The sequence below is a fragment of the Trachypithecus francoisi genome, unplaced genomic scaffold (genome assembly GCF_009764315.1).
Source record: "Trachypithecus francoisi isolate TF-2019V2 unplaced genomic scaffold, Tfra_2.0 Lachesis_group1, whole genome shotgun sequence".
NCBI classification, from domain to species: Eukaryota; Metazoa; Chordata; class Mammalia; order Primates; family Cercopithecidae; genus Trachypithecus; species Trachypithecus francoisi.
In genome coordinates, this window is record NW_022681454.1 from 62183813 (window position 1) to 62204976 (window position 21164).

Below are 21164 nucleotides of genomic sequence, written 5' to 3' on the forward strand. Positions count from 1 at the left end.
GTGCACCTAGGCTTCTGCACAAAATACAAGAATTCAGCACCTTTTCTTCATCTTTACACTACAGATGTCAATTATTTGGGCTTGTGTCCCTCCCCACCGCAAATCCTCTCAGCAGTTGCTTGCTATTATTAGTAAGACAGATATATTTTAAAATAACCATCTGACCCAACTAGTTCCTCCTTCTATCAATAGGAAGAAATTAACTTATCCAGTCCTTAATCAGGCCCTCAAACCCATTCTTAAAAGTTCCTTTCACACACCCTGCATTCGCTGAAAACAAAGAAGGGAAGAGCATGCTTCTAAAAAGCTCCCGGGTTGCTCACATCACCAGCATGAGGCAAAGTTCAGAATAGATTTGGAAGCTTCTCACCAGCATCACGGGGATAAGGGTCACACCAGTCAGTATAAAATCCACTCAGGGCCAATAATGCCTTCCCTCAGCCAGGCCTCTGACTGTACAAGTTATACCCTTTCTACGGAAGTCCACACCCAAAGCAAGGTTTTTCTTATTCTCCGTTATTCTGGGACACCAAAATGATTTAACTGTAACACGTCAAATCTACTGCCAAATGGACCGGCTTTTACCAGCCGGTCCTAATCACTGAGCAGGCTCATAAGGGTGACTTAAGCCCAGCATGAGAAACATTTGTGCAAAACTGTCAGCCATTGGGTCTTGAGCACCCATCTACATTCCACCCCTCTAAGTTCCCACCCCCAGAGCCCATGCCAACTGCCAACGTGCTCACCAGCTAGTCCACACAGCGCAAGCAGCTGCCACTCAGCCAGTCAGCACGTGGCAGACCGCCAGCACACAAGTTTCAGAATGCAAGCCTGCCCTGTCACAGTGCTGCTAAAGGTTGAAGGTCTTCGAGTGTGCTAGCCTTTAGATTCGCCTCACTTGCCCTCCCACCTCCCTTCTCCCATCCCTCCCCTGTTACGCCTCCTGCTGTAGCATTTCACTTGTCTCTATAGTAACAGCATCTGGTTTCAGGGTTAAAACTTTATACAGCACATTTCTCCTCCTAGCCTAAGCTTTTGCCAAAGGATGCAGTAGCAAAAAGCCTGCTGCTTTACCGTGGAGCCACCTGTTTCCTTGCCACCCCAGGATTGCAGCTAGTTTGTAAACTATAGGATGAAAGCGACTACAGTACTGAGCCCAGGGGAGGCGAAACAGAGCCTCCAACCCTGGCACACTGGCTGGTGTGTAGAGGATCCACTCCGGGGTTTGTATACCCAATCCCAGAGCTAGCCCACTCTCTTCCACAGCCTGCTCTGCACTTAATGATGCTGCACATGGATCAAGTTCATAGCAGGGCTTTTTGACTGCATCCCAAAAGGCACCGGGGATGGCATCCTGGAGAGCAGCAGGACACCAGTGTTTAACATGCCCATACCAGAGTTTCATATCACTGATTCTCTCCATGCATACAGCATAAAGTTTATTAGCTAATCTTGTATTTCAACTCATCCCACTTTATCCTCACCAGCTTGGTCTGTTTACAACATCCGGTGAACCCCATAATCTCTCACTTCACACAGCTTTCCCATGCATAGCCAATGTTTAAACAGTTCTTTACACACATGCCCACACACACACCAAAGTGACGCACACAGGGGAGTGATAAATGCTAGCAAGTGAAGAGTTTTATTATTAGCCATTTTTGCCATGAAAACTAAGTGTATACAAAGGCCTTTACTCGAGGACTACAGTCTCAGAGTTCAAAAGCAGGCTGTCCCTGTTACTTGGCTAATCTTGGATCAGATGACAGATAAAAATCAGCATTTCACAGGTCTTTTTCAGGAGCTATACAGAATACAACAATCAGTACCGACATCTAAAATTATACACTCATACACCCATTTCTGAGTTCTATTCCCTATTCAAATCATGTTAAGAAGTAGGGGACTACTTCCATTATAAACCATTTTGCAAACGTGATTTTTTTTTTTCATGATTCTAAACTTCACAGCATTTTATTGGTGTTTTTGTTGCTTTGTAAAATCTGCCATGCACATTTTCAACATACACATGATGAACAGGACACAATTCTCTAAGCCACAGGCAACAGGGAAGAGCAATCTCAGTGGCTGCAAAGTGCACTGCCATCTTTTGGCAACATGTGTTCACTACAGGGAACCGAAGGGCAAGAAAAAGCTGCAACCATTCCCTTTAAATCTTCACAGGGGCTCTAAGAAGGCCTTTCATTCCCACAGGAAGGAAGACAGAACACAGTTGCTGACTTAACTGTGCAGACAGCTGGAGCTCTGGACATCCACACTGGGTGAAAGGGACATCGGTGCAGCAAAACTCACAAGCATGACTGATGGCAGTGATGACTCCCAGAGATCAGCCGGCAACAAAGCGAAGTCAGTCTCCTTCCCAGAGCACCCTAATCAGCCTGGAAATTTACACAGGCCCAGGGCCAGAGGGAAATAGGTGAGAGCCCCACACAAAATCAGACTGAGAACTGGATAAAAGGTGAAAATGCAACCCAGAGCAGGATCACGCCAAATCCAATTCTGGATTTATGAACTGTATTAAAAGTTCATTTGTACTCCTGGGCACTTATCCCAGAGAAATAAAAACTTACGTTCACCCAAAAACCTGTACATGAATGTTCACAGCAGCTTTAAGTAGAGTAGAAAACTCCAGAATTAATCCACATGTCTTTCAACAGGAGAGTGGTTAAACTATGGTACATCCATACCATGGAATACTGCTTAGCAAGAAACATGAACAAACTATTGATATACACAACAATTTGAATGAATCTCCAGAAGCTTATGCTGAGTGAGAAAAGCTCATCCGAAAAGGTTACAAACTATATTATACAATTTATATGGAGTGACAACATTTTAGAAATGAAGGACAGATTTCAAAGGACAGATTCATGTTTGCCAGGGGTTAAAGATGGAGGTATTTGTTGTTAACAAGGGCAACACGAGGGACCCTATTCAGTATCTTATCTGTGGATCAATACAGGTGATAAAATTGTATAGAACTTAATACAGACAGAGAAGAGAGAGAGAAAGTCGTACACGTAAAACAGGAAATGTGAATAAAGTTTGGTGAATTGTATCACTGCCAATAACCTGGTTATGATATTATACTACCGTTTTGTAAAATGTTAACCTTGGGAAAAACTGGCAAACTGGAGCTTTTCTGCACCAGTAACCTCTCTGTATAATTTCTCAAATATGCATTTGAATCTACAATTATCTCAACAAAATTTTCAATTTAAAAAAGCTCATTTGTAACTCTGTTTTTTAATTTCCCCTAGAAGCATTATTCTACATGGTGGTCAGGTCCACCAACACAGATGCAGAATCAGGCAAAACTGAATACAAAATCCCAGATGCACACTTTGCTAAGTGTGCAAGCTTAGAGAGTTAACTAGCCTCTCTCACTTCACTGTCTTTTAAAATGGGCTTATACCACTTCAGAAGTTAGTTTAGGGAATTAAATAATTTCCTAAATAAATACAACCAGTTTTAGTTAAATAAAATATAAAGTTCATAGGGCCCAGAGAATAGAGTATTAATACTCCTACAGACCCAGAGGTCATGATTCTGTCTCATGAGCAAAGGCACGGGATTTTTGACTAAGGAGACTACAGATACACTGTTCCTCAAACTACTAGGATCAAACTCTCCCTTTCCATCTTCTCCATGCTAGGGTTAGGTCTCCTAAACTCTGTCTTCAGATTGTTGATTGATTTCTGAAAGGCTGGAGCAGGCTCAGTAACAAAGGACAAGAAAATAACTGATAGGAGGACGGAGACAGAGACTCTGGGGTGAGAAAAGGCTCGGAGGCCAGGAGAGGTGAGCGATGAAGAGAAAAAGTGCTTGTGGGGAGGGTACGAAGTGCTGAAAGGAGGACTTCGTTCATGACTCCTCAGGACATTCCCTGACTTAGCCTGCACTCACACTCACATGCTCCTTAATATTTTTAATGGACTATCTCATTCATGTGCTTCCACAAAGACCCTGTGCTGCTTCTGACCAGAGTTCCGCTGTAGAATAGAGTAGTCTCCTTCCCATGTCAGAAACAAAGTACTTTGTCCTTCCAACATTTTCTCAGAGGTTTTACTGTTACGGACAGGAAAAAGAAGCTCCCTTCTAAACTCTTTTAGCTTTCAATGACCCATCTTCAAGGCTTCTTGTGTGAAAATGACAAAGGTCCTAAGACAGGAATCAGGCCAGATGAAATGGCTGGGCCCCTCCATATGAGACACCAGCACAGAGGATGGCAACCAGCATGTTCGTCCTCTGTCCCCTCCTCCATAACACCATCAGCTCTTCAACCAAGAGCCAGACCCAAACCAGCAGCAGAGTAAGGAAAGAAGAGCAAAGGGAGGAAGGGATGATATCCCACAGGACAGTCACAGGAAAGGGAGTATCTATAGCTGAAAACCCACCCTGCAAGGCAGCTTTTAGTCAAGGGATGCCCCAACATGCTCAGGTTTGACGTGAGTGTAGGATGGCAGGATTCCCATCTGCCTTCTCACCAGTGCTTTTTCACTGGCCTCCCTGGATCTGAACTCATTCCCCTCTAATGCATCCATTTATAAAACGCACTTTGGTATCTCTCCTTTTAAAGAGCCTTCAGTGGTTCTTCATTACATGGAAGAGAAATCCAACTTGCTTAACACGAAACGTAAGCTCAGGTCCTACCATCCCCACGCCATACACCCTGAACCATCCGCCACACCTTCATGTACATGCTATTTCCTCTAATTAAAATATCATCTTAGTTAACCCATTCTTCAAAACCCAACTTAAGATCCAACGTCTCCAGAAGCCTCTCTACATTCTCAGACATACCCTTCCCTGAGCAGAGCTATGCTCCTTCCTCTGTTCTCCATTGGCTTCCTGAATGTGCCTGCTTCCCACATAGCACGTTACAACACATTGTCATTATAACTTATCATCACTCAACTGTACTTAAGCATGTCATGGCTCGTGTCCCCACCACATCATGAGCTCTTTCAGAGCAAATATTGTCTTTCTAAAGTTTTTCTACCTCTAGTGTCAAGCATAGTCACTATACATAGTTAGTAGACTACTTGTAGTGTAGTTAGTAACTATGTGTGGTGACTATGAATCAATCAATTAATCAATTGATTCACTGACTATGAATCAATCGATTAATCAGTCAATCAACCAGTTAGAAATAGGCACAGTGAAGGCACATACATGTTTAGTATTAAGTGGATCTCTAAGTCTAAAGGCCCTGAATGTGTATTTCAAACAACATAAACCCCATAAACAAGCAAATTTCCAATGATTTAGCCTGTTATTCAATAGGAGAAACAGTGATGTGTTCCAAAGAAAGGGGGGAAAATGGCTATGCTATACTCCCTGAAGAATGTTATGTTTATGGTTGAATTAAGGGATTTTTCAAGGATATTTTTAACTATATAATTTTCTCTTTATAGATTAACATTAGAATTTAACCCTCCACACAGACTATACCAATACTCTCACATGTAGGGGCCAAATTACATTCAAATGGGAATTTCCCTTGTCTGCTAAAAAAAAAAAAAAAGTAAGAGGTACCTGGACCTGCCACATATTTGGTTCTAAATAAAAATTTGTTTCATGAACAGAAGAATGAATGAACTTAAAAATAAATCACACCATACACTACTTTAAATACCCAGAAGCAAAGTCTGATACAGTGGCATATGCCTAAAATCCCAGCTACTAGGAAGGCTGAGGTGGGAAGACTGCTTGAGCCCAGGAGCTTTGAGGCTGTAGTGCGTCACAATCATGCCTGTGAATATCCACTGCACTCTAGCCTCGGCAACACAGTGAGATCTATTTCTAAAAAAAAAATAATAAATGCTCAGAAGCAGCATGAAAGTTATAAGAGAGTTCAATTTTGCTCATCAGGCCTGCAACTGGACAAATAAAACTCTGTAATGTGTTTAGGTAAATCTATAAAGAAGCTGGATGGCAGTTACCTGCAAATAAAACTGGGATTCAAAATGTCAATATAAACTTTAAGCTCTAGAAATTTTAGCTTAGGTTTACATTTATAGACAGTCCATGATAAATTATTTGTAGTAATTAGTATGGCAATAGCACGGATAACTAAAATCCTCAGTTAATTCATATCCATTGTAGTCTGTGACTTTTGCACATTTACTGTGGATTTCACAGTGATCTCAGATCAGACGCAGATTGGCAGGCAGATGGGGACTCAAGAGCAGGAGTTTTTTCCAGGACACAGGGCTGGGAGTCAGCTCCATGGCACCTGATCAGGCACAGTCCCTGACCTACCCACCTCTGACACACAGAACTGACACTGAAGAAGATGCCTTCTGAAATGGGTTTAGGCAAACCTTCCTACCTCTACCCAATGTGGCAACCACAGTGTTCACATCTCCCATCCTGAACTACCACCTGGCTGGCAGGGATGAAGCTCCTGAAATTTTATTAAGTTCTTGCTACATGTCAGTCAGTGTGCTAAGCAACATACATGCATAATTTCCTTCTGGATGCCATCTTATTTTATCTGACTCAGTAACAGGGCAGAACTGAAGGTTCTAGCTAAAGGATGTCAATACCTATAACAATGTAGGAACTGAGATTAGGGACTTTCATTATCTATTAAATTTTTTTTTTTTTTTGAAACAGAGTCTTGCTCTGTTGCTCAGGCTGTAGTGTAGTGCAATCTCAGCTCACTGCAACCTCCATCTCCCGGGTTCAAGCAATTCTCCTGCCTCAGCCTCCCAAGTAGCTGGGATTATAGGCACGCACCACCACGCTCAGCTAACTTTTGCATTTTTAGTAGAGATGGGGTTTCACCATGTTGGCCAGGCTAGTCTCCAACTCCTGACCTCAGGTGATCCACCCACCTAGGCCTCCCAAAGTGCTGGGGTTACAGGGGTGAGCCATCGCACCCAGCGCATTATCTATTAATTTTTTAAGTCACATTTTAAATACGTACTGCTTGCCAACTACTAAGCTGAATACTTTGTGATGATGATTTGATTCAATCTTCATAACAATGCCACGAGGTAGGGACTCTTCACACACCCACTTTAAAGTCCTAATTTTGAAGATAAATAATTTGCCCAAAATCACACAGTACATGTGATAAGACCAGGCATGCAGACTAATTGAGCAGTCCACAATTTTAACCATTCTACTATACTCTTTCATAATTAACTAATCAATGCCCACCAAGGATTATCTTCAAGAATATTTTTCATAATGCTGAACTTACATATATTCCTTCTTATAATTTCAAATTACATCACTTACCTCTTTCTCTACTTCAGTGTGCCTACTGGCCAAATATTAGAGCATCCTGTAACAATTCCCCCCAAATTAATACCTTTATTTTTATTTAGCAAACACTTAGGTAGTGCTTACTATGTCCTAGTTACTATTGTAATTGCTTTACAGATATTATTAACTCATTTAATACAACAATCCAATGAGGTTTGCACTGTTTTTATCACCATCATCTCTGAAACACAGACAGATTAAGTCACATGCCCAAAAAAATCACACGGCTATAACTGTGGATGTCAGGATTCAAACCCAGGAGGACTGGCTCCAAAATCTGTTCTCTTACCCATTCAATGTCAAGCTGCCTCTTTTTAGCCAATTTGACTGATCTGTTAAAACTCTCCAAATATCTTGGGGAGTCTTGAACCCTGGCAGTTGAGGAACAAGAGCGGGAGGAGGAAGTCAGGACCGAGACCTACAATGGGTCAGTGTTCGCAGGACTAGGTTGTGGATGAGATGGGGCTGTGAGGATTCAGGCTCTTGGGAAGGGACTAAGAGGATCAGGGTCAGAAAAGAAGCAGCTGTGGGGACCCGGGCTCCAGACAGGACTTAGGGAACGGGGATGGATTGGAGTTCTCCAGTATCTGAGGGAAGTCGGTCTGGGAAGAACAGGATTGTGAGGACCCGCACTCCTAAGAGGAGAGGACTGGAAAGGAATGAGGTATGAAGACACGGGCTCCGGAGAGGTAAAAGCGGAGCAGTGAGGACCCGGGCTCCTAAGTGGCAGAAGAGGGACAGTGAAGACCCGGGCTCCTAAGGATTCAGAAATGGGACCACGAACACTCCAGTTCCTGAGGGGCAGAATCAGACTGAGAAAACCTGAGTTTTGGAAGGGAACAGAAGCGGGCAGTGAAGACGGGCTTCTGTGGGAATGGGATCTGGGCTTTGAGAATCCAAGTTCCTGAGTCTCGGAACAGGGCTGTGAAGACCCGAGCTCCTAAAAGCGTTGGATCTAAGGGACCACGGATGTGAGATCACCCTACCAAGAAAAGGGAAAGGGCGGCCTACTTGGCTTTGGGCAGGCTTTTCTTGTGTCGGATACTCAATCTGGGAGGCCCACATGCAAGCATCTTCATCTTCTGCTTTATTCTTGGGAATCAGATGTAAAGTTAAAAATAGTTTGAACTCAGTTATATACTTAAGTTCTTTAAAACCCATTCCACTCAACCCTGATTGAGCACGGAGCTCAGCATCTCAAATAAAAGAATGCCAGTGCAAAACAAAAACAAAAATGAAAACTCTAGGAACTTGGGATCACAAATATCAGACAGACCTTTAGTGAAAGAGTAGAAACACTCAATAATTAAAGAGTATACAGACCCTTGACATTCATGAACATCCCCTCCCCAGGCCCACTTTGCAAATTCCCCAATTCACAAGTACCACATAGCATCTAATTTCCATTTGCCAGCTCAGCCTGGGCTCACCACTTGGCCACATGTTTCTCCACCAAAGCACAAACCTACTACATGGTATAACCTTCTAGGGCTGTTAGCAAATAGTTGAAATCACAATTGTTAAATTCACACATGCCAAGGAACTACTGTATCAAAAGCCAGAAGAGTGCATCACTCACCACGTGGGCTGCACTACTAAGCAGAAAAACAACTTTTATCTCATAAACTTTATGAGCACAGTTCACTATTACAAGAACATTGAAGACATTTCTCTAGTCTGTGTTCCCTTATTAAAATGTCTCTTTCCACAATGCTGTTCAAAGTTTATCCTTCATTTTTCCCAAGAAATCTCTCAGTGTACACTTGTGATCTAATTTTCCAAAGTTTAACTCATGTACTCATTCATTTATTCAATTTATTGAGTGTCTGCTATGACCAGGCATTATTCTAGGCACTAAGGATAAATCCATGGTGGGAAATAGACAATACACAAAATTTAAAAATCAACTGCACAATGTGTTAAAAGTTGATACTGCAATGGAAAAATGTAAGCAAGGAAGAGATTTAGGGAATGCTGGTTAAACTGGAGAGTAGTGCAGTTTTAAATAGGTAGTTAAGAAAGGCCTCAACGAGTGATAGTTGAGCAAAGATTGAAACGGGTAAGATAGTGAGACTTGCCATTATGTTGAGAGAACAGAAAATGCAAAGGCCTTGAGGCAGGAAATAGCCTGGAAGATTACTGGAATATCAAGGAGGCCAGTAGCTGGTGCAGAGTAAGCCAGGAGGGGTGGCGATAAAATCAGAGAGACGAAGGTAAAGGAGAGGCAGGCTGCTTTGGGTTTGGGAGGCCACTGTATGAAGGGCTTTGGTGTTTACTCTGAACAACTAGAAAGCCACTGGAGGGTCTAAGCAATAGAGTGATACTTCCTCAAGTTTATAGTCTTTACCTAAGTCTTTGTCATTATATAAACATTTCCATTAAGGTGCTTCATGAAACCTATTTAGAAGGTCTTTCTGGGGCCACAGCAAGTGTAGCACAGAGGTTACAGGCGGGGTCTGCTGGGTCAGAATCCTACATCACCATGTCAGAACTTGACCCAATGCTCTGCAGATCCAAAAGTGGAATGACACACCTTAGGAGACTTCATCCTGAGGGCTCAGAGCCTTGACATTGACTTCTGCCTTGTGAAGGTGCTGAGCAGTGTTTCAGTGCTCATGACAAAGGCCAATCTGCATTAACTTGTTAATAAAATCTTTATCAACTTCTGCCAAACTAGCTCCAAAGTTCATGACTCAAGTTGTTGCCACTTGAATCCTCGCCTACCTAAATCTGCCCCAGGGATGGCAACACGTAGTATTAGAATATGCCAAAGCAGATGATTAATATGTGGATATCATGAGAATAGCATACAGCTTATTGTTGGTGTTTTTTTTTTAACACCCATAATTCAAATTGACACTTTAAATAATAAAGGAATACATTTAAAGTTGGTTTAAACTATGAGTTTTCTGATTCTACGGTTACATCGACTGCACTTTGGGGGAAAACGCCCTGAGCTTGGCATCCTTTTGCCATAGAATGATATCCTGTGCTTGGTTCTAGCCGCTTGTGTGTACGGAGAGGAGTGGTCCACATTGTGAAAGGATGTTACAACCCAATTTAAAAACAGTCTCCTTCATAGTGGAAGGCAGTAAGGTGATCCTCAAAGAGTTAAAAGCAGAACTATCTACCATTCAACCCAGCAATCCCATTACTGGGTATATACCCAGAGGAATATAAATCATTCTACCATAAAGACACATGCACATGAATGTTCACTGCAGCACTATTCACAAGAGCAAAGACATGGAATCAACCTAAATGCCCATTAATGACAGACTGGATAAAGAAAATGTGGTATCAATATACCATGGAATGCTATGCAGCCATTAAAAAGAACAAGATCATGTCTTTTGCAGGAACACAGATGCAGCTGGAGGCTATTATCCTCAGCAAATTAATGCAGGAACAGAAAAACAAATACTCCATGTTCTCACTTTTAAGTGGGAGCTAAATGATAAGAACTTACGAACACAAAGAAGGAAACAACAGACACTGGGGTCTACTTTAGCGGGGAGGGTGGAAGGAGGGAGAGGAACAGAAAAGATAACTATTGGGTACTGGGCTTAATACATGGGTGATGAAATAATACGTGCAACAAACTCCCACGACATGCGTTTACCTATGTAACAAACCTTCACATGTACCCCCAAACCTAAAGTAAAAGTTAAAAAAATGAAAAAATAAAATAAAAACATTCTCCTTAACTCAGAGAGAAAAAAGGACACCCATAAGACATAACTATCTAATGTGACACGTGAGTTGAGATACTAATTCAAACAAATCAACCGTCTAACAAACTATTTTGAGATAAGGAAGCTTGCAAGTTAACTGGGTATTAGCTGGTACTAAGGAATTATTATTAACTGTATTAGGTATGATAATGGTGGTGAGGTTACATATATTTTTAATGTCTTTACAGGCATACGTCAGAGATGTTGCAGGTTCGGTTCCACTCCACCACAATGAAACAGATATCACAATAAAGTGAGTCATATGAAATTTCTGTTTCCCAATGCATATAAAAGTTATTATTATTTTTTTTTTTTTTTTTTTGAGATGGAGTCTCTCTCTGTCGCCCAAGCTGAAATGCAGTGGTGCGATCTCGGCTCACTGCAAGCTCCACCTCCTGGGTTCACGCCATTCTCCTGCCTCAGCCTTCTGAGTTGCTGGGACTACAGGTGCCCACCACCATGCCCGGCTAATTTTTTTGTATTTTTAATAGAGACGGCGTTTCACCGTGTTAGCCAGGATGGTCTCGGTCTCCTGACCTCGTGGTCCACCCGCCTCAGCCTCCCAAAGTGCTGGGATTACAGGCATGAGCCACTGCGCCCTGCCTTTAAGTTATGTTTATACTACACTGTTGTCTATTGTGTGCAATAGCATTATGTCTAAAAAATGCACATATCTTAATTTCAAAATTCTGTATTGCTAAAAAATGCTAACAACCACCAGAGCTTTCACCAAGTTGTAATCTTTTTGCTGGTGGAAGGTCTGGCCTCAATTCTGATGGACAATAAAGTTTGCCTCATCAATTGATTCTTCCTTTCACAAAGTATTTCTCTGTTGTATGCACTGCTGTTGAATAGCATTTTACCCACAGTAGAACTTTTTCCAAAATTGGAGTCAATCCTCTCAAACCGTGCTGCTACTTTACTGACCAGGTTTACGTAATACTCTAAATCCTAATCCTTTGTTGTCGTGTCAACAATGTTCACAGCATCTTCACCAGGAGCAGACTCTATCCCAAGAAATCACTTTCTTTGCTCATCCAGGAGAAGTGACTCCCCATCCATTCAAGTTTATCATGAGGTTGTAACAATTCAGTCACTTCTTCAGGCTCCACTTCTAATTCCAGTTCTCTTGCTATGTCCATCACCTCTGCAGGTACTTTCTCCACCGAAGTCTTGAACCCTCAAAATCACCCATGAGGATTAGAATCAACTTCCTTCTGTTTCTGTTGATATTTAGTCATCTTCCCATGAACCATAAATGTTTTTAATGGCATCTAGAATGGTAAATCCTTTCCAGAAGGTTTTCAATTTACTTTGCCCAGATCCATCAGAGAAATCACTATTTACAACAGCTATTGCTTTACAAAATGTATTTTTAAATAATAAGACTTTTAAGTCGAAATTACTCCTTGATCCATGAGCTGCAGAATGAAAGTTATTTTAGCATACATAAACACTACATTCACCTCCTTGTACCTCTTTATCAGAGTTTTTGGGTAACCAGGCGCACTGTCAATAAGCAGCAAAATTTTGAAAGTAAGTCTCAACGGTGAGCTTAAAGTATTCAGTAAATCATGCTATAAACAGATGTGCTGTCATCTAGGCTGTGCTGTTCCATCTTCAGAGCATAGGCAGAGTAGATTTAGCAAAATCTTTTTTTTTTTTTTCAAACTGTATCCAGCTTTATTAAAGATACTTTCCATAAACAATCATGGTGTTTATGGAAAGTATCTTATGGAAAGATACTTTCCATAAACAGGACATGGGCAGACAATCATTAACAGTACACAACAACTTTCAAACTCCCTTCTTCAATGGACTACCAAAAATCAGAAAGCCACTATAAAACCCAGTGAAGTCTTCATGTGATGCTCCGAACAGGGAAAGTTTAGAGTGAGGGTTGACATTTCACATTTAGTATGTTGTTTAACAACTTTTCACAAGCTGACCCTGACTTTCAGGAAGTGAAATGAAAATGGCAGAATTTATCTGAAGATCCACAATCTAGAAATGGAACCACTGCTCTTTTGACAAGTGCCATCTCAGTGGCATCACTGGAAAGTCCAGATTACCTGACACACTGGTAACCAATGACTAGGGGTCAGGTCCCAACAGATGTCTGGGCTTAAGGGAGTTAAGTCTATGCTGAAAGATGGAAAGCGAGAAGAGGACATAAAAACAAATTTGTTTTTCCATACCACAAGGCTTTTGTGCCAAGGTGGCCATGTGTGTCAAAGTAGGGAATCCCTCCTCCTGGGAACCAAGAGGAAGTCTCTCAAAACTAGAAGGGAAAGGTGTTTTCCCCACATCAATCCAGCTTTGGAGATATTCTATTAGTGACATATACCCCTTCCCCCAAAAACAACAACGAAGTGTTCTGTGTGCTAACAACATAGCTTTAAAAAAAAAAAAAAGTAAAACAAAATTCTGCATTTTTATAAAACTTGATAAAAAATAGTATTTCAAACTGTACAGTCACCAGAGGTACACAGTTATCAAAAATGCACACACTTCACTTGGCATCTCCAGCACCTTCAGCTTTCTGTGCCTGGTCTGTTTTGGCATGTCCGTTTTCTGCAGGGTTATTCCCCTCCTTATCAGCATCAGCTTTTCCCTTTTTCCCTTTGGGTACCTTCTCTCCCTTCTTTGCAGGGGCCTTTTTAGGCTTGGGCTCTGGCTTTGGAGGAGCAGGTTTAGCAGACAACCTCGTGGATCTTCTCTCTGGTTCGTCCTTCACCTTGGCTTTATCTCCTTTAGCATCCCCTTCAGCCTTTCTTTTGGGCATGGTGGCAACCGCGGTGGGACGTAGGTGCTGGACGCGGGATGCAGCGCGCGCGGGCTTTGGTCCGTCCCGGGGTCGTTCTCACCTCTTCTTCTTCACACTGCTCTTAGCATAAATCTTAAGGGTTGTTTTCACTTTCTTATTATTGGTGTATTCACTGGAATAGCACTTCTAATTTTCTTCAAGCACTTTTCCTTTGCATTCACAACTTAACTAACGATTGGGACAAGAGGCCTAACTCTTGACCTATCTTGGCTTTTGAGATGCCTTCCTCGCTAACCTTAATCATTTCTAGCTTTTGACTTAAAGTGAGAGACGTGCTACTCTTCCTTTCATTTGAATACTTAGAGGCTCTTGTGATGTCTCTGCAGAAAAGTGAGCCTCCCTGTGATCCTAGAAGAATAAAAACTCACCAAAAACTAATACAGTCCCTTGTATTACTAGACATTGATGGGATACAAGGGAAAAGAAGAAGGATGTTCCCAGTGATAGCATATTCCCTTCTTGCCAAACACAAGATACCTATTTTTCCCAAGGAAGTAATATTACATTTGTTGATTAGGTTCCAAGGCCAACTCACAAAGTTCAATTTGCTGAAAATGGGGCCAAATTATAGAAATAATAATAAAATTTAATATAATAAGGGCTTTATATAAATTATTTAAACTTGACTACCAGTCAATGAAATAGCTGCTATTATTATCATCCCCCTTTTACAGACGATAAAACTGAGATTTAAAGATGCAAGCAAGTTGTCAAGGTCACACAGCTACTAAGTGATACAACCCATATAGATTATTAGCTCACAACACCAAAATTACTAATAATATTAGAGTGCTAATAGTACTGTTTTAGGTATATTATGGGTGAAGTAGGCTTGTATAGATTTGAGTGGGTCTGGAACACTAAGTATCATTCCAATATTGCTTACTACAGTTAAATACATTTTGAGTTTCAAACAACTAAATAATAAATATAAAGAGATGGCATTCCAAAATTAAGTTGGAAGCAGCACATGTATTTGTTTAGAAAGGTCATCAAACAAATGACTAAAATTAGAGCATAAATACCAGTATTACCTCTAATACGTAATCACAAATAAAATTAACCATAACCAGTTGAGACAAACCAACTCTAAAAAGAAATTACAACACATGCTGTCTAAGGTAACTTTTTGCGTTTGCTTTTCTCATTATCTCAAAACTCAGTTATTTGGATAAACACAGACACCTAAAGACCAAAGTAAAACATCATTCACTTCTTAAGGAGCTGTTCAGTATCATGACATCTCCTTTCTGGAGATTTGGGACTTGCTTATGAACTATTACCTACTTGGATCACACTTTACAAGCCACTAGTAAAAAAGAAAGAATTACTCCTTCTTGTAAATATCAGAAGAAAAGTCCCATTGCCAAGAAAAGTCCCATTTCCCATTTTCTTAGGAAAAGTTAAGATCACTTTGCCTACACTCTCCATTTGTTTCAACTTTCACAGTCCCCCCAGCTCACTAGCTTCAGGCGAAGCCAAAAAGGAAGAAAAGCCAAAAGCAGTCCATGTCAGACTGTCACTACCACATTCCAGCCTTGATGAAGACCTCAGAGACTGTTTTGTAAGTCTTCCTGCCTCTGCTTCCAGTTCTATAAAAACCAACAGTCAATCAGGAAATGCCAGCTAAGTACATATGATGCCACTCTTATACCAAATAGAAGTGATGACCAGCTGAGAGTTTCCTATTTCTGTTACAGTCACAGAATCATTTTTGTTTACAATGGTCTTTGAAAAGCAACCAACCATATAATAAGCATCTACAGATAAAAACTACTTGCTAAGCTACATAAATGCCATTTTGTTGTTGGTTTGCTTTTTTGTTTTTTGAGATAGAGTCTCACTTTGTTGCCCAGGCTGGAGTGCAGTGGCATGATCTCAGCTCATGACAACCTCCACCTCCCAAGTTCAAGCAATTCTCCTGTCTCAGCCTCCCAAGAAGCTGGGACTACAGGCACGTGCCACCACCACCCCGGCTAATTTTTTGTATTTTTAGTAGAAACAGGGTTGCACCATGTTGGCCAGGCTGGTCTTGAACTCCTGACCTCAGGTGATCCGCCCACCTCAGCCTCCCAAAGTGCTGGGATTACAGGCGTGAGCCACCACGCCTGGCCCATAAATGTCATTTTGTTAGTACCCAAATCATTTATTGCTCCCTTATACTGCTGATTTGCACTGTTTTATCATTAGAGCTGACAGCTCATTCATTAGTAGAAACACATTATTCAGACTCAGTAAGGATTAAATTGCTTTAAAAAAAAAACTTTAATGTCAAAGCAAATCTAAAGTGGTATTTCTTGCTCAATTCTTATTCTCCCAATCTTGTCCCACTCACACAGTTTCTTTAAAACAAAATTAGTAAAGAATTTTTATAAAGTGAATATAATTCAAGTTACCAACTCTCTAAGTCTCAATGTTCTCATTTGAAAAATGGGCTTAGTAATATCCACATTGTTCAGTTGTGGGGAAGCTATGGGATAATGGGATAATGGACACAAAAGCACCCTGTGTGGTAGGTACTTAGCATAAAGCGGGTAGACAAGGCACATAGCTAGTATTGTTATGCACCAAGTCCTTAATTTCTCCCAGACAGGCACAAGTTCATAAAGGTCAAATTGCTACCACCTGGCACAAGTTCATGAAGGTCACATTACTAGCAACTGGCAGAGAAAGAATTCAAACCCAGCTCTGTCTGACTCCAATGCTCTATGCCACGCTACCTCCTCAGCATGGAGCAGAAGGGATAACCAGATAGTCTTCCAAAGTCTCTTCTAAGCTTATTAGCCCCAAGGTGGAAGCCAAGAATAAAGGATAAGTGGAGCTTCCCTCTTTTGAATTTTATGTAAAGTGCAGGGAATCAAGGAAAGAAATCATCAAGCATGTGCCTCTTGATATACCAGAGGTCAAATTTCTCAACTTGTTGATAATACTCAGAGGACTAACTGGGCACATGGCTGAGGCATGGAAATGGGCCAGCGGGGCATTTTTTAAAAGGTGGTCACCCTGGGAAACACAGACCTGTTTGTGTAATGTTTTTGACAAGAATAAAACTTAAAAATGACTCCAAATGCCAATTTTAAAAAATCAGAATAAAAGAAACATTAAAAATAGAAGTGACAGAGGAATGAAAGCAAGAAAAAAAATGTATTTCAGTTAACACATCTTTGGTAAGAACTAATTTTCTGAAATGAATGGTTTCTTAAAACAGAAATGATGGCTGGGTGTGGTGGCTCACACCTGTAATCCCAGCACGTTGGGAGGCCAAGGTGGGTGGATCACTTGAGGCCAGGAGTTCAAGACCAGCCCGGCCAACATGGTGAAACTCCATCTCTACTAAAAATACAAAAGTTAGCCAGGCATTGTGGTGCACGCCTGTAATCCCAGCTACTTGGGAGGCTGAGGCAGCAGAATTGCTTGAATCAGGGCTGGGGGCGGAGGTTGCAATTAGCCAAGATAGCGCCACTGCACTCCAACCTGGGCGACAGAGTAAGATTCCATCTCAAAAAACAAAAAAAAAGAAATGACAAAGTTGGTAGACAAGCAATAATAATTTCTTTTGTTTGGTAAAACAACTGACTCTGTACAATGCGTTACGGAATTATCAATAATGATAATTATGCACATCATTTGTTGAGCACCCACTGTTCGCTAGCCCCTTTGGGACAGTTCACTTGTGATCTTCACAGCAATGCACATGCCCAGTAGTTACCAGCAGCTCCACTTTACATAGGACGAAACACAGTTCCACAACCATAAAGGTAATGTCCCAAGGTTACAGAGTCTAAGAGGGAAGAGATGGAAATTCACACTTAGATCTGTCTGACTCTAAAACCCATGCTCTCCTTACTGAACGTGAAAGTGCCCGGCACAGGGTTCATTTGCCGCTGCCACCCTCCTTACAAACCTGGGAAAGGAATGAGGTAGATGGAGGATCAGACCATTCCTGGAGATCGGGGAAGATCATCACCTTCTCCTCAAGAATCAAATGAATAGTGCTTGAAATGGTGAAGCCGAGAGCAGAGTATTATTTGAAATGGGTGCTATTATGACAATAAGGTATTTTGAAAGCATAACCATCTGCACCTTGGACAGGACCAGAACACAAAGTTCTTAGTAAAACAAAACAAGAAAAAAGCAGTCAGAAGCAAATTAATAAATTCAGGGAAAAAAAAAAAGCTGTGGTGTTTTAGTCTACCCTGTACTACCAACAAGATTGAGGAGAGGACAGGAGGATGGACTAAATGACATTTGTGATCCAACATACGTGATGCCATTGTAATAGCATAGGGTGTTCCTTTGAAGATACTCTAAGAGTTACATACAATTTGTTTATTCTCTCTGCATTCCTAGTTGTTAATAAGAAGATAAGTAATATATTGACTCTGGGTTAGAGATCAGATAATTTAGACAAAAAGTCCTAAGCACATTAGGAAATCACAGCAAAAGCAAAATCATAACCCAAGCTTCCAGTATACAATGCATAAAGCTGCATAATTGCATACAGCTACTACTGCATCAACTGTGAATCCTCATGGTTCCAAACCAGGGTTGGAGTAAGTTTCAAGTGGGTGGAGATGACCCTCACTCCTGGGAGCTGCCAGGCAGGGCCAGGCAAAGCCCAAGCCCCAGGCCACTTACCTCCAGTCAAAAGATGTCTAGACTGTTTACCTAGTGTACCGTGCAAATATTATTATTTACCGAGCACTGTGTGACGTGAAAAAGATTCAGAAACATTAGTAAATAAATCTATTATTTCACCAACTTTCTTTTTTTGCTCAGATCACGTGGTTTATTGAATCAATTTCAGTACACAGCAAAAAATAAACACAGAACTCAACAAAACCAAACCAAAAACCCACAAGAGCAAAGATATGGGATAGGTTTATGAACACAGGATAGGGTACAAGTGGTGGCAGGACCACATCCCTCACTTCTGTGTTATATACAAGGGTCGTATGTCCTATCTCTCTGCCCCATCAACCTTCCCCATGATGATGCGTTTATGGAAAACAGAATTGAGATCACCAACTTTCTTGATCAAGAAATGCTAACATGGACCTGGAAATCCTAGAAAATCCACAATGTAACTGAAGTTGCTTCAATAATCATTCCCTTTCAAACCTCTTCCCTCCCTAGGGGGCCATTAGCCAGCATCGTCCTAGGCTAAGGATGACACACTTCTGAAGTGCTGTATACAGGGCTGTGTAAACCAAGTTAGGAGGCCACAGCTGAGAGCACTTCTACACCCCTTGGTACAGGATCAGTTCATGCCAAAGGTGTGGTCTGTGCACAGTTCAGTTCTCCACACAAAACCCCAGTACATCTGGTACCTAGGGGTCATGTCAAGAAAAATGATTGAGATACTAAGTGTCCGGCACAAAATATTGCAAGGGAGCAGCCTGAGTGGGGCGTAGAGAAGAGGGAGTGTCTTGTCAGCTCAGGCTGCTATAACAGAACACCACAGACTAGGTGGCTTAAAGAACAGACATTTATGTCTCACAATTCTGAAGACTTGGAAGTCCAAGATTCAGGTGCTAGCTGATTCAATTCCTGGTGAGACCTTCCTTCCTGGTTTGCGGAAAGCCACCTTCTTACCATGTCCTCCCATGGCCAAAAGAGAGATCATCTCTCTCATGTCTCTTCTTATAGGGGCACTAACCCCATTGATGAGGGCTCCACCCTCATAACCTAATTACCTCCTGAAGGTCTTACTTCCAAAAATCATCATATTGGAAATTAGGGCTTCAACTTATGACTCTGGGTGGGGGTCGGGGTGGATACAGACATTCAACCCATTACAGGGAGATTTTCTTCTCACCTTTCCATCTTTTACTCAATACAGTAAGGTGCACAATCATAACGACAGCCACAGAAATGACTCTTAATAAAGAGCAATTAGTATGCCATGAAAACTCAGTACTCCAGTAAGACCAAATTGTGTAGTGACAAAAGAGGCCCCTGCTTTCAAGCCCACTAGCCTGGAAGCAGAGCTTTCTTTCTTGTGTTTTAGTCCCCAAAACCAGAACAGAGGCTTCCCTATGTCTGCTTTACCAGCTCCTTGTAACATGTCAAGAGTGGCACTCACAAGCCAATACTTTATGAGGTAAAATCCAGGATTACTTCTAGTAATGACAATAAAGGAAGGGACAAACAGATGCAAATCAGCAACACCCTGTATGCAGGAAAATACAGAATTAGTATTGATGAGTTATCATCAGGTCTTATGCAGTCATGCGTTGGTAAATGACAGGAAACATTTCAAGAAATGCATCATTTGTCAATTTTTTCATTGTGTGAATATCAGAGAGGTTCTCACACAAACCTAGATGGTACAGCCTATTACACACCTATGTGGTATAACCTATTGCTCCTAAACTGCAAACCCGTACAGCACATTACTGTACTGAATACTGTAGGCAATTAAAACACAATAGTAAGTACTTGTGTATTTAAACATAGAAAATGTACAGTAAAAATACAGTAATATAAATTTATGGTACCGCTGTCATATATGTAGTCTGTCACTGACCAAAACGTCGTTATGCAAGGCATGACTGTATTTACTTCTCTCACCTTTGGACACTTTCCCCCAGCACCAGAGGAGCTTCAGCCTCATAATGTCACTCTGCTCAGCTCCCTAGTACCTACCCCATCCCAGTTTATTTAATGTGACCTGGCCTACCCAAAACTACACCTATTATCCTATTCACACACACACGTGCACAGACACAAATGCGAGCACACAGGAAATGTCATTGCCATTGTGGAATATGGGCCACCTCGTCTCATTCATCTAGTCTCAACCTCTGCCTTACACTTTCATGTCCCATGGTTCGCCAACCCCATTGTGCCTCTGTCCTGTAGATTCCAACTCTGGTCTTAGTGACCATCTGGCTTTTCTCATTTCTGGTGAGCCCCTCTGACAGCAGGTCAGCACTGGTATTCAACCTCTGCTCCCAGCAAGGGCAACCCCCACCTTCTGCCCAGCTCCGGAGGACTGGGCCTCTTCCTGGCTACTCTCCCAGTCAGACATAATTCTGCCTACATCCATTCCTAATCCTGAGGATTCAACACAGGATGGGGACTATATTAAAACTAACCCCGAATCTAACCAAGTGAGAAACCTAAGCTCAGTGCACAGCCCATTAGAGAAAAAAGCCAGAGGGTTCCAAACCCCAAAATAGTAACAATAGAGATAAAGAACTCAAAATTTTAGGGGAAAATTAGATAATTTTAAAATTAGACCTAAATTATTCTTTCAGACAGAAGACAGAAAGCTAGAATGACTCTTTGAGGGCAGACAC

The 21164-nt window shown here is 41.5% G+C and overlaps 2 protein-coding genes across 2 annotated transcripts in view; both read right to left on the reverse strand.

Annotated features, from left to right (window-relative positions):
• The window catches only part of SLC4A4 (solute carrier family 4 member 4), a 397907-nt gene that overhangs the window by 346974 nt on the left and 29769 nt on the right, over positions 1–21164 (reverse strand). The window lies entirely within an intron of this gene.
• Positions 13217–13904, reverse strand: LOC117085513 (non-histone chromosomal protein HMG-17-like). Its single transcript, XM_033214487.1, has one exon. The coding sequence runs from the start codon at positions 13816–13818 to the stop codon at positions 13546–13548; it is 273 nt and encodes a 90-aa protein (XP_033070378.1). The 5' UTR covers positions 13819–13904; the 3' UTR covers positions 13217–13545.